Below are 14,146 nucleotides of genomic sequence, written 5' to 3' on the forward strand. Positions count from 1 at the left end.
TATACTGTGACGTGAACAAATGGCTTAGGTTCAAATGTTGTGGATTTCCTTTTTTATGTATTTGATGTGTTTGGCTGTAGTTTCTTATTTTATAATTGTGTGACTCCAAATGGAGCTTAGACAATATACACCATGAAGTGGCAAGACTTGCCTTTTCTCTCAAGGATATCTCTCAAAAAAAATGCATCCTGCAAAGATGCTGAACAAATTTTAAGTTAGTTTGCATGGCAGTTGAGACACAAGCTATTTGAGGCCTATTCTAAGTCTGATGTATTTAATGATGTTCTACTTTTTTCATAGATGATGTCCAACTTCTAAAGTGTTGAATGTGTGTAATACACAGAGATTCTATAAGCACTATTAAATTCAGCTTCATAGCGTAAATACTTGTTGCGTTAATAGCTGTAACTGAAGTTCTCATAATGAAATGCTGATCCCTGACATTGATCAGTTATAAATTCGGTTTTGGCTGAATTTGTTTTGAAGTATCAGCAGCCAATCCTACATGTGATAGTTATCCATTCCATCACATATTTTTGTGATAAGCTACTAAGTATGTCTCTTATCTGAATGAATTTTATGATTACTGTTGAAGGTGAATACTTCTGCAATTGGTGTCTAAGGTCTATCCTCCTTTTGCACCTATGTTCATGTTCTGAGATTGCTTTGGCTGGTGAGGCCAGCTACTCTTCCAGGTCCTGTTTGTTGACATCCCCTTTATATTCTGTTCTCTTTTTTTCTGTAGATTCCTGTAGCATATTAGAACCACAAAAAAAAAACATTGCAATGCACATCAAGAAAAACAGGCGAGAAATTTTAAGTTGAAACAGTTGTATTGTCTTCCTGACCCCCTTTTTTTTTTTCTCTATCCATTTCAGTTACAAAGGTTTAAATCAGATTCTCATGGTTTGGCCAGATGGAAGAATGCTATAAATGAATGGGAAGAGCTGCTCTTTTCCCTTTCCAACCTTTTGCTGATTCTTCCATTTGCAGTACAAGTAGTCTCTGAAATCCCAATAGTCAAAGTTAGATTAGTAGAGAAGAGCGATGCCTTAGTTGATGTTTATTTCTAAAAATGCAGATACTAGCAGTCTGCATGTCTTTCTTGCTTGGGTTTCTTCTGGATATACGTGAGTGCTCAGATTCATGTATCAATTAAGTTCTTGTGGCCTAAATTTGTTGAATGTTTATATCTCTGTCATTTATATGAATGCTTGTTGAATGTTTATTGGTCCAGTTCCCAGCAATAGGTTAATTTTGTATCATCCAGCTAATTGAATTGGCTCTGGTGTGATTCGTTGCACTTAGTCCTCATGAATCGTTAAGATGTTGTGTATGTTTATGGCTTTTCTAGGCAAAAAAATAAAATAATTTCTAGGAGGTAATGATATGAAAGACGTCAAATTATTTCTTGTTAGTCTTCGTATTTTTTGAACTCCTGCTTTCCTGAAAATAATTGCACTAAGTAGAATTTTATGAAGCATGTTTTGTGCCTTCAAAGCACTACACCATAAAACATTTCTGACTGCCAGTCAGGTTTATCTAGATAAACGTTCGTGTTGTATGATCTTCTAGCTTCTATTGTATTTTTCAGATCGGAGGCTAAATGTGGCATTTGAACAGCATGAAACGGATGAAAATTTGAGCAGCACTGCTGAGCAGGTATGTGAACTGAGGTATGAAAGTAGTTTTAAAAAAAAAAAAAAATGTCACTTTTAAGATATACATCTGTGCATACCTAGAACATAGTCCACTTCAGTGTCGTTTTGCCTTGAGCCCATTGCACATCTGCAGAGTTGCTTCTAGATTTCAAAGCAGCAGCAGAATAAAACTGTCATAACAACAATGAATTCTGCTATTTTTAGTGCATTTTTAAGTTTGTCATATGCAGGAGAACACATCCCCGCAAAGACACTTGATTTCTGCAGAGTAGACTTTTTCACTTCTATAGGCTTTTTTGTCTCGTGTGAAGATAGCATTTTGTGGTGAGTACCATAAGCCTGTCTGAAAATCTGTGCAGAACTTAGGGCATCAGCAATTTTCTGATGCTGGGATGCCTGGAAATGAACTTGGCACTTGCACAGACTTGTAAGGGTTCTTTTAAGAAAGAGCTGATTCCCCCTCAGATGTTGTTATGCTTTACATCAGAGCATCTCCAGGAAAAAAAAAATCAATTGTATTTTTTTCAAATTGGGCCAGAGTTCAAGGATTTTTTAATGTAAACCTAAAAGCGATTGTATGGGATATCATATATGCTTTCAGTACAGACAGAATAAACAGCTTTGGGTTGCATATTTTAAAAAATAGATAAATAATAGCTACATGCAGTCATGTGCAAGTACTAACATAAGATATTCAATTACAGAAAAATGTCTTTGGAGGTGATGGTATATCCGGATCCAGGATAATGGACCAAAGGTAACTGGTTCCAAACAAGCGAGAATACTACTTCAAAAAAAAAAACTCATTTGCTTTTAAAAGTGCAAATATCCAGTTGGGCCTAGTTTTATGTACACTTACTTGCTCACAGCTCTGAGGACTTGTAAGGGGATGTCTGCAAAAGTGTTCCTGTAACAGTTGTATTTAAATAAATCCTCTGTTTATTCAGGGATTTAAATATGACTTTTCTTGCACAGTTTATAAAATAAAGAACAGGAGATAAGGAATAATCTAATGTAAATTTTAAGACAGTAAAGTGCAGGTGAGGTTGAATGAATCTAGGTAACAGAGGTGTCTGTTAAACAAGTCAGGTGGGTATTTTTTAAAATGTTTTCTTGAGAAGTTGACTAACAGTGCACAAATAAACTTTTCTGTATGGCCACTAGTAAATTGTTTAATGGTCATTGTCCTCTTCTTGCTGTTACAAACTACCCTTTATGGTTAGGTTTTAAGGCTTTATCACTAATAGAGAATTTTTCAGAGAATTACTGTAGTCTACAAAAATACTGGGAAGGAAGGAAGTATGCAAGTAGAACTGCATTTTTTTACATTATCTTATAGGTCCTTTACTGTTGTATGTGAAAGTGGTAAGAAAGTCTAGTTTCTAATCTTTGGATATTTTTATCTATGCATGAAATACTAATGCATTACAGCTCATTTACAATGTTGTGTATTCTAATTCTCTTATACAGTAAGTCTGTGGTTAATGATCATACTTTAAAAGTAATTAAACTTGTTCTCTTGATGTTGGTGAATGTTGGTCTTGGAAGTAAACTGTTTTGTTCTGTTCTCTAGGTTAAGAATTCTGTAAAACTCGTTGATTATCAGAACAATGTTTCAGCATTTACAAAATGGCTTCTGAGCATGTTTTTCCAATTTTCAGCTTATCACCTCTAATTGTAGAGTATGATAAACACCTGGAAGAGATGAGGGAGCAGCTGCGGATTTATCAGGTGTGTATGTTGCCAACATTTTGCACTCTAGTGCTTTACTGTATTAATATGTAGGCTACTATTTTTTGTCTATTGAGGAAAGCATGCCTGTGTCATGCTTCACAAAGTTCCAAGACCACAGCCTACCTCAAATGAATGAATAGAACTTTCTATGAAAAAGCTGGGAGGTTGTCCAAATTATGCCATTACTGTGTTTGTGGAAGTGGTGGTGTGAAACACAACATGCATGTTTTTGTCTCTGGACATTCTGATATTGTTGCAGGTGCTTTCCTAGGTGACACTGAGATGAGGCAGATATTTCCCCCTTTGCCTACAGGTCTGATCTTGGCCACACAGTCCAGCTCAGTCTTGCAAGTAGATACACCCATACTTCTATGTTCTTAGTCGTTCAAACTCAAATAATTGCAATGTTTGATATCATGGAGACTGGGGGAGAGGGAACTGTTTGTCTTCCTTTCAAACCACAATCAAATGAAAGCAATACTTCCTATGATTCCTGAAAAGTAAAGTGGTGTGTTTAATAATTAAAATTTGTGGAGCAGAGATCAGTTCTTACTTGTGATCTACATGCAAAAGCTACATTACAGTTTTGTTTCAGTGCACTTAATCTTATGTCCATAGTAGAGCATCCACAAATAGTCTTCAAACTTGGTTGATTGCAGAAGGGCACTCCTTCTGTTAACAAAGCAGTTGATTCAGCTATTACAAACTGAAATTGTTCCTTAAATAGTTCCTAAACTTTTTTGTTAGCTCATCCTGTACACAGTAAGTATTTATCCACTGTATCCGTAAAAGAACATGATTTAATTAAAAATCTATCTGTAAGAGCTATAGGAATTCCCAAAGCTAAGTTTAATGGTCATAACAACTTAGAAATGCTCAGGTGTAACTTTTTAACAGGATTTAGCAGCTGTTAAATTTAAGTGGCATCATGTGACTGTTCTTACAGAAGGAAATGTTACTTTCATTTACTACATTGTATTGAATTATGTTGTCTGTGTTTTACAGTATCACTCAGAAAAATAAGAGCGAGTTGCTCAAGTTTGTCACTTAAGAGCTTACTTGTGCATGTTTTTGTATTAGGTACAGATGGGTGAGATGAGACTAAAATCTGAGCAAGTCACCAAGGAAAATGAAAGGTAAATAAGTGTACTGACTTATTGCTGTTGTTCTTGATTTTTAAATCTTAGTTTTTTTTTGTAAGACTTTGAAGTCTTGTGAAGCCACTTAATAATTCAAGATTTCATACTCATGTACTTAGTGTTAGTTAAGTGCTTAATATATATTACACCACCAGATTAGGAGGTTCAGCCATATCTGTGTAAAAGAACTAGATACAAAGCTATTTAAAACTGTTTATTGTTTTTATAGAACATATCTTGCTTAATAGATTTAAATGTCAGATGTCAACATTATGTACAGATCAAGGGTACGTAACTTAGTTGATTTAAAAAAATAATATGTTAAAGAAATATTTTGCTGAACTTGTTTCTTTGAATTTCAGGCTTCATGCAGAGTTGAAAGAGGTTCTTGAGACACAACTGGAGGCTCTTCCTTTCATGCCTCTGGGAACTGATCTTCCTGCAGATGAAGGAATAGTGAGAAACCTTCAAGAACAAGTACAACTGACAAATCAAGTGCGTGAGATGAAACATTTGTACTGTTTTATTTCTCTTGTGCCTTAGCAGATTAGGAGAAGATGGTTTATTTCTTGGTTCAGAATTCATTTACAACACTTTCTTGAGACTATTTTGAGGTCTTCTTGATTTTACGTAGCTAAAAAAAGGTATGTATAGTATGGACAGCAAAACCTGAAGGAAGTTCCTTTCTAGTTTCATACACCTAGGAAGTTTTTATGTTAATTTGCCTATAATTTTACCTAGTTTACTTGATCTTTATGTTGATTCCCTGACCAGGAGATGAATAAAATATTTTGTTCAATTCAAGTTACTGTGGTAGGTTGTCATTTTGATTTAAAGAAAAAAACATTGTAATGTGAAATGAAGAGGCAAGTATATGTGGAATATAGAAAGTAACAATTAAATCCAAAAAAATCAGCAAAATCTCATGAACGTGTTGCAGTGATGTGTCAATCCTGTTGCATTGGACTAAATTGAAGCTAAATTGACAGCTGAATTTTTGTATTTCACTATTGATATACCATAGCCCTAGAGTAAATACTTGTAAAAGTTTGCATTTGACAGTTTCAGAACTTGAGTGGAACTGCTTTTCTGGAGAGAGCTACAAAATTGTGCAAAACTTGCAATTGTCATCTACGTGGAATTTGAACTCGCAAACATCTTTTTCTACCTCTGAATTTGTTGTTTTGTCTTTGTGGTTGTAATGTGTACAGAGTACAAAAAGACATTTCTAAAGAAAAGTTAAGTCTTCTTTTTGGAGAAGGGTAGATGAAAGTAAATGTACTGTATTAAGACAGTATTTTATATAAGCCTTTGTTCTGCAACTTCTTAGGAAAAAGAACAAGCAATAGAGCTCTGGCAGACTGTATCACAGGAGCTTGATCGCCTTCGGCAGCAGTACCAGGAACGCATGACTGAAACGCAAATCCACGTGGCTGAAAGACAAAAGCAGAAAGTAATTTTCATTTATATTTTTGTTAATTTTGGAATGTCATTGTATACGGTGAAGATTTTGGGTCTGTGTATAGTCAAACTGAGGTGGGGTGGTTCTATCATACTGTTTTCTGTAATAGTCACATCAAATGTTGAGTGGTCAGATGTGGTCACTGATGCATCAAATAATTGCTAACATGTTGTAGATACATGTCTGCTAGTGTGAAATATTTATAGTACCATCATAGCCTGTGTGGCCCATTAGAAGTACTACCCATGTACGCTTTCATTGAACTGAGTGAAATTCAGATACGTTTTTCACTAGGAAATCTAATTTGCTAGATTACCAGGTCAACAGCTAGAAGTAATCAAATCACTAATTTACAAAGTATATTGGATTTCCTATAATGTGCATGAATTTTCAAAAATGTTTTTAGTTGACTGATCGTCCCATCCTTATGATGGTAAACACAAGAAGCTCAATCCTCTTTTTTTAGGATCAGCTGACTAGCTTCCACCAGCTGACTCAGCAACTGCATGCAGCCAATGAGAAAATAGAGTTGGTAAGTAAAACCTGAGCAGTGACTTACTGAATTTATTTTTTCTACAGGAGCCTTGAAGCACAAACTGAAAGCAAAGTGTCCCTCATAGATACGTGCTTGGATAGACCTTGTGCCATTCAGATTTGCAAACTTGTCTAGGAACAAGTCAAAAATCAAGAAGTAATGGCTTTTTTCCTGAATTCTGAATTTCCTTAAAATTCTTTATTTAAATACTTAAATTCTTTGTTGTGCCACCATTTGCAAGCTGTAGGCTGAAAAAAATGTAGTGCTTCAGTCAAGCCCCTACTGATATTGAGTACAATACTGCAGATTGCTATAGAATTGTATCTTGCAAGCAGTTCTGTTTACAAGCTATTTCAGTAGTTCTAATAAAAGCAAAATAATGCACTCAGAGAGGATTTTTTACCTTATATAGTCAGTGACTAACAAAATCAACTGTTCTTTAAGGTTGATAGCCGCATTAGAGTTATTGAGGGATTGCTGTCAAACAGTCTCAAGGAAATACAATGAGCTTTCAAAACAGTTCAGTCTGCAAATTCCAAATCCTCACTAGATCTGCTATTATAAGCAAAGCAGTAGGAGGTAACAAAAAATAGAATGACTGAATGCTTAAAATCATAATATTGGAAAAATGATGCTGAGAAGAGTGAAGTACAGGTTTTCTTTGAAGAAGACAATGTTAAAGTAAAGGTTATCCATTTGTTTGCGTTCTCCACACAGTTTGACAAGGTCTGTTATGAATATCAAGAAATAAAGAAGCATTCCCTTTCTTAAGCTATCAAACTGAAAAATGAGGAGTGGAGAGCAGAAGTAACTAGTTGTTTTTTTTTTTATCATGGTTAAACATCTGTGTTCCGTAGATGTGTTCAGATTTGAGTTTTTCAGCATATTTATAAATGTTCTGGAAATGAGATCCAGTAATGAGACAACAGCGCTCACTACTAATGTTAAAGTATTTAAGGTAACGAAAACTGAAATACGATACAGAAATTTGCAGTAAGACATGATATCAAATACATGAATGCATTTTGTCAGACATTTCATTAATAACTATACAAGCAGAATAACCCATGAGGGCAAAATGGAGCTTTCACGTAGGGTACTTAGTATTAGTCCTGAAATATTTGTTAACACTCAGAATACATATTTTACAAGTATGAAGTTTCTGAAAACAATTCTCAGCAACAGTCAAGAAAGCAAGAAGAATGTTAGCATTGGGGTTGGGTACTGTGCTGAAGTCCACATGCTACCTATATTCAAGTTGTGGTCATCTCTCATCTCAAAAGGGGAATGTAAGATCTAGGAAAGGCTAGCTGGATAACAAATACTAAATTACTTTCAGATGAGAGGACACCTGAAAGAGGATGAGATTTCTAGCACTCTGGGTGGCATAGAAAGTTGACAGATAAACAATTGCTTGCTGCCTCAGGGCAAGAGGGCATTAAATACAAGGTTGTTTTTTTTATTATTTATTATTATTAGGCAGCCTATTTAAAACAAAGGAATTCTTTCCAGCAATATGTGGTCTACTGTGGTACTCATTTATCTAAGGTATTCTAGGTACCTAAAGCAACTAGATGGGAAATGTAGTTGGTAGATCTGAGCTATTACAGTCCTCATCTCTGGAAGTTCTTATACTACCAACAGGGGAAAGAAATGGAGGATGGGGTAACATCACTCTTCATTTGCCTTTCTATATTACTCTACCTAAAGCCTGGCACCTTGGAGACCAGCCAGTGTTACATAGACTTTATCAGCTATTCTTACAGCATTCTATTCTGTAGAAATGTCCTGTAACTCTGAATATATGAGACTCTCAATAAAATGGGAACATGCTATAAATCTCTCCTTGTTTTGCAGAGCAATCAACGGTTTCTACAAACTGTAACGGAACAGAATGTGGAACTAGAGCAGCTACGAAAGCAACTGAGGTATAAAACAGGCAATTTAAAAATGATATTTTTTTCCTATAGCCTTTTTTAGCTTACTGCTTTATTATGGGCCTCTTTTTGTCCTGTAGCACCATTTGTACAACATCCTGTTATATAGGTGGCTACTCATCACAGTCTTGAAATTTGAATGTTCAAAGTAGCTTTAAATTTTAGCACTTAAAATTTCTCCAAGAGCTCTAAACCATAGGCTATGTGGACGTTACAGGTAAGAGAAGCTTTATTTGTCTTAATGGTTATATTTAAGTTTCTTTTGCACAGCAAATTAGGACCAGGACCTGTTCACACATGCAGTTACCTTGGTCAGTGAAGATATTTTCGAAGGGGAACTTACAACCTCTTTTTTATTAGCTATAATTTTTCCGTGGGGAAAAACTATTTTCAGAAAATGATGTAATTTAAGGAAGGAAAATGTGACAGAAATCAAAGATTAAGGTGGTATTCAAGGTATTTGCTGAAATAAAGTATTTACCAACTCTGTTATCACTTGTCATGCTATCTTAAAAGAGAAAACACATCCCTACATTCTTGGACATTACTTGCACAGGCTAGCATTACTCTTTTGGAACCCATTCATCTGGAGATCAGTCTTGCATTGACATGGTTGCATTGACTCATGTAATAAGTGTGTGAAAGCAATTAGCATTAGCTGAACTTATTTTAGACATTCAATAAACACTTGCAACATTGGCTTTTTATGTATTTCTTCCAAGGGTTTTGATTCAAAAATAAAAATTGGGATGCAGTGAAGCATTCAGTTGGGGTGTTTTTGTCAAATTTACAGGTGTCATGATTTCCTTTGCTCTTACCCTTACTTCCTTTTTAAAAAAGGAAACTGCTTTTTTTTTTTTGAAACTCCCTGGGACTGACTTAAAGCTAATGGATCACCTTGGTCTGAACTCTTACCTACGTTTGCACTAAATACGTGGGTTTTTGTAGTTGCTGTTACTTACAAACAGCAGTGAAGTTTATATATAATAGGGGAAATTTTTTTATATTTATGTATATTCCTTACTTGCACAAGGGTAGGCTCCTATCTATTTCCTGGGCTTGAGTAGACTAGTCACCTTCATTCTTCTGGGACACATTCCTGATTAAAAGTCTTTGCTGGGGAAGGCAGTTCAACACGTGGCTTAAGTCAAAATAGTTCATTACATGTTATTAATCAGTGAACTGATGATCAGTGGCATACCTGTTCATGACCAATATTAATAGTATAACAGGTCAGCTGGGGTACTGAGCACTTGCAATATGTTCATGAACATCCACAAATCTATAAACAACCTTCTCTGTCTAATCCAATTAAGTACTGATCTCATATTCACTTGTGCTCGCTTTTATGTAGGTGCACCCTCTCAGAGGAAGCATGGGTAAAGTGTGTGCAAGTGTGCACAGATACTCCCTTTGTGAGAAATACATGTCCACCTACCTGTCTGCATATCCCTCCTGTTGGAGGTGTGAGTGCTCCTGCTTTGTGTGTACTTACGCTGCTTCCTCAAGTCCACTAATTGTATGCTCCTGAGAAAGCACCCCAAGAATTCCCATACGCACACAGCTGATACGTTGGTCCCCATTTATTTCTTGCTGTGCTGTCAGTCTGCCAGCTGGGTGCAGGCTGTTCCTGGTGTCTGGTGGGGTGGCTGCTCTCCACCAGTGGGGTGACTCCAGGCAGGGTCAAACACAGCTCAACTGCTGGTCTATCGCTGTCTTGTCACTCCCCCTGCAATCACAAATCTTTATGCATCTTTGGAAGCTCTCTCCAGGTTCTAAGAGTCTCTTGGTAACTCCCTGATTACTGATTAAACTGACTGGGGATCATCATGCACAAACTTTGTCATTGTTATTCTCCCCATAGTGTTACCAATTTAGTGCAAACGGGATTTCAGAGGAATTTTGAGTTTCTTGTCTTGGGCAGTGATTACACTGTCATTCCATGCAGATCAGGTCAGAGTTCTTGCAACCCTAAAAACAGTACTTTGTATTCACAAAGCTAATGACAGCAGCTCTATATAGCTGTAAAAGAAGCACTGCAGTGATTCTCAAAGAAGTCTAGAATACTTTTCACCAGCTGTTGTTTCTCTACCAGGAAGTTACATGCATGTAGTTTCCCTGGGTTACATAGCATATATTGCTGACAAATTGATGCTTCTTTCAGACGTTTTTAATAGATCTGCACTGATTTACAGTAATAGAGTAACAAATCTGGAGAGGTTTAAAAACAAAAACTTACACATGGGAGAATTTCTATTTGTTTCATATGACCTAGACTGGGTGCAGTTTTGGAGCTTTTGATGTTGCTAAGCCTAAAAGCATGTGTTGGTAAATTTTAGGTATTTTAGGATTGATATAGCAAAGTATACAGTCTGTCTTATGTAACCATGAAACACTTTAAACATGCTCGTTACAGACTGTCATCCTATTTCTAACGTGCACCTAAGGGAAGATTGCTAGATTAAGTTTTGGAAGGTAACCTGGGGAAAAGAAAACAAAATTAAGAGTTCTGCTGGAGTTTATTTTCCAGAGGATAATAGCTTTTATTCTTTAGACCAGAAGTTGACCTTACCCAAAATTAAAAAAAAAAAAAATGAAATTTGGTGAAAACTTCTTGAGAAGTATTTAAGAACAGAGTTACTGCTACTCATTAATGTTTAAATAATAACAAATCTGCATTTATGCAACTATTAAAGGGCCATAATCTGCCATATGTTATAAGCAACATAATATTTGATATATTTGTGGAGAGAATTGAGGATTAAATAGATTCACTTCTTTAAATGCTAGAATTTTTATTACAATATTTTACGTATTTAATGTGTAATATTTTAATATTTTAAAGTTCCATTGTATATAATAAGTTGTATAGCTCACCGTATTATTGTTCTCTTGAATTAACTCCTAATGGCTGTCTCTGGAGAGGGGATACTCTGGTGATACTGGATACTCATTTGTCAAATGGTCTGCTCCAGTGCAGTGAACTTCTGAGTTTAGCTGCGAGTATCAAAAATGTTTTGAGATATATGCTGTTGAAATGTTTTAAAAGGTCTGAAGATAACGCATATAAACATACAAACTTTGAATTGCTCAGAGCTGCATTTCAGTATATTAACAGAGAGGTAAAAGCTTGCCAAGGTTGTATCAAAGATAAATTGCACAATGAAGAATCAAAGTTGCATCTTTAGAATCAATTTGTCACGTCTTAAACGCACATCCCTGAATTTGATCTGAAGCAGAGTTTGGTCATTAAAATGCATTTTTAGTACTTAAGCTGTCTTGAATTTTAAGATCTTTATATATATATATATATATATATATATTTATTCTCTTCTTATGCTGGGTTTGGAGTTCTTTGTTTTGTTTTGCAACACATTTTAAATATTTTTTGGGGAAGCAACTAAATGCCCTCATAAATTTAACAGTGCATTTTCTAGGAGGCACCCCTTTTTCATACGGGGTAAGATCAAAGGTTTGGACCTGCAGTGAGGGCCATAAGTCTAGGAATAATGTTTTTTTCTGTTTTTTACTTTCTTAAGAAATGATAACAAGATGAGCTTTTCTGATGTATTAAACTGAAACTTTTGTAGAGTTGCTAGGATTATGTGTGTGTTGGTTAATATTTTCACTTAGGCATAACATGCTTCTTCCTTTTATGCCATTAAATAAAAAATGTTATTTTCTTAAGAAATTTTTGCTTGAAGTTGATTCTAAAAAATATTCGATATTTTCTGGCTTCTTTTATGACTGTTAGTGCTCTAGTTTGCACTAGTCTATATGTTTGCTTTTTTTTTTTTTAACTTTATCATACTTTCAATCATTGGTCTTTAAATTTACCCTAATACTCAGCCAGAATAATTGGGTTATACACCCACGTGAGGGACTCTGTATTCTTTCTTTTCCCAAGTCAGAGGAGTAGAAGCATTGCTCATTTCAATGAGCTTTTCTACTGTGTTTGAAGTCTGATTCACTAACTAGCCCATTTTTTTCTCCTTTTCTGTTTCAGCTGTTGTCAGACCTCTTCAAATTCTAATGCACATCAATTACATTCTTTAGAAATGGTTAACATTTTTTTAATTCTTTGTACAAATTGATTTAAAAAGCAAAATCTAATTCTGAAAATTATTTCAGTGTTAAGTGTCTGAGGCCAATTATACTTAAGTTACTGAGCCACTCCAAGTTTTTGATTGCCTAGTCCTCCCAAATATTTATTCAACGTACCTTCCTGATGAATTTGGTCTTTCTCTCTCATTGTGCCACATGCTTGGGGGAAACCTCTTCTGCCATGTTAAAGTATTATGGAATCTGACTGCCCTTCGCAGCTATTTCAACAAAGTTGTAACAGAGTCCTTTCTTTGCCCCTGTAATAATTGAAGTGTAATTCATAGACTCTTTTCTTTATACAGGCAGGCCAAAATAGATGGACGGACAGCAAGTGCTAAGATTGATGAAATGACCAGATTGACAGAGAAGCTTCAAGGCCAGTTGGAGAGAAAGGTATTCTAGAGAAAAGAACAATTTTAAATTACAACTGAAAATGCTAGTCAGTCAGCAAGTTGCTGGTGTTAAATTAATGGCAAGTTGTTCCCTGACTTGTTTTTTATTGGTATACCTTTGTTTTGTTAATTGAAATTCAGATGATACCTGGAAAATGTATTTATTCTTTCTAGGAAGAAGAAGTGTTATCTGCCCAGCAAAGAGAAGCAACATCTGACAAACGCTTGCAGCAAATGCAGTCTAGTATAAAACAATTAGAAACAAGGTAAAGACATCTCACTGGATGTTACTAAAAGGATATTCACAAGTGAGATAAAATGTAGTTTTTATCAGTCTCTGAGTTTTGTATTTCTTAGTAAGTCTGTTTTCTCAAAATACAGGTGTTTTATGCTTGGCTGCTCTCTACCTTATTTGTTCTATTCTATAACCTTGCGGAACAGCTTCTGTCTTCAATATGTTTAAAATGTTAAAACAGCACCTGATTTTATTGACTGTAATGGAGAAAAAACAAGACACGTATTTTTCATTCTAGTGCATAAATTCTAGTTACTCAACTCTCATTAGTGTTAGGTGGAATTTTGAAGAAAAAATGCACATTAGAATTTGATTTTTTTTTTTTATGTAAAGAAGCTGTTTTTGAGGTGAATACAGATTTTCTGTCCGTGATCTGGCTTCAGGTCTTAGTTCATCACCCCTCATACAAAAAAAATAAAAATTTAATAACATTGCTAAAGCATACTTTCCAATAAATGCAAATTACAAAAATTGTTTGAGTGATCAGGAATAGAATTTTAATTCCAGCACTGTCTACTGGAAGATCTAAGATCCAGTCAGTTTCTTCTGTGCATTCCCACCCGCCTTCACTCTCCAAGGATATCAAGTGTAGCCATATTACATGGAGCTGAGGACAGCAATTTTGATTCAAGTATCGTAAGCAATTTTAGAATGACAAATGACTTGATAGGTAAGAAGAATTCATACATTTCTTATTGGAATAATTGTGTGACTGTTCATTTTCCCTTCTTGCTCACAGCTCTGTTCATAGCCCTGTGAACTCTTCAATAACTCTGGAAAACAAATAATTCGTGGGGAACCATATGTCTGTATGGTCAAGTACAGCCTTGAATAGTTTCACAGATTTGTTTGGCTACCTCTACTTATTGAATTTTACTTGTCTAAGC

General features: G+C 35.3%; 1 protein-coding gene across 7 annotated transcripts in view; it reads left to right on the forward strand.

Annotated features, from left to right (window-relative positions):
* SCLT1 (sodium channel and clathrin linker 1) overlaps positions 1-14,146 on the forward strand; it is a 43,740-nt gene that overhangs the window by 922 nt on the left and 28,672 nt on the right. For 5 of the 7 annotated variants that reach the window (XR_005819949.1, XM_040557014.1, XM_040557012.1 and 2 more), the window contains exons 2-11: positions 1,595-1,662; positions 2,366-2,418; positions 3,323-3,392; positions 4,476-4,531; positions 4,897-5,029; positions 5,865-5,987; positions 6,463-6,528; positions 8,389-8,459; positions 12,875-12,965; positions 13,139-13,230. Coding sequence is in view for 6 of the 7 variants with exons in the window: in XM_040557014.1 (XP_040412948.1) it covers positions 1,595-1,662; positions 2,366-2,418; positions 3,323-3,392; positions 4,476-4,531; positions 4,897-5,029; positions 5,865-5,987; positions 6,463-6,528; positions 8,389-8,459; positions 12,875-12,965; positions 13,139-13,230 (823 nt within the window). In the remaining variant the exon portion in view is untranslated. Of the gene's footprint in view, positions 1-1,575; positions 1,663-2,365; positions 2,419-3,234; positions 3,393-4,475; positions 4,532-4,896; positions 5,030-5,864; positions 5,988-6,462; positions 6,529-8,388; positions 8,460-12,874; positions 12,966-13,138; positions 13,231-14,146 lie in introns of those variants that run through there. The other 2 variants (XM_040557015.1, XM_040557016.1) reach the window with 2 other exon arrangements.

Source organism: Cygnus olor, chromosome 4 (genome assembly GCF_009769625.2).
Source record: "Cygnus olor isolate bCygOlo1 chromosome 4, bCygOlo1.pri.v2, whole genome shotgun sequence".
NCBI lineage: Eukaryota > Metazoa > Chordata > Aves > Anseriformes > Anatidae > Cygnus > Cygnus olor.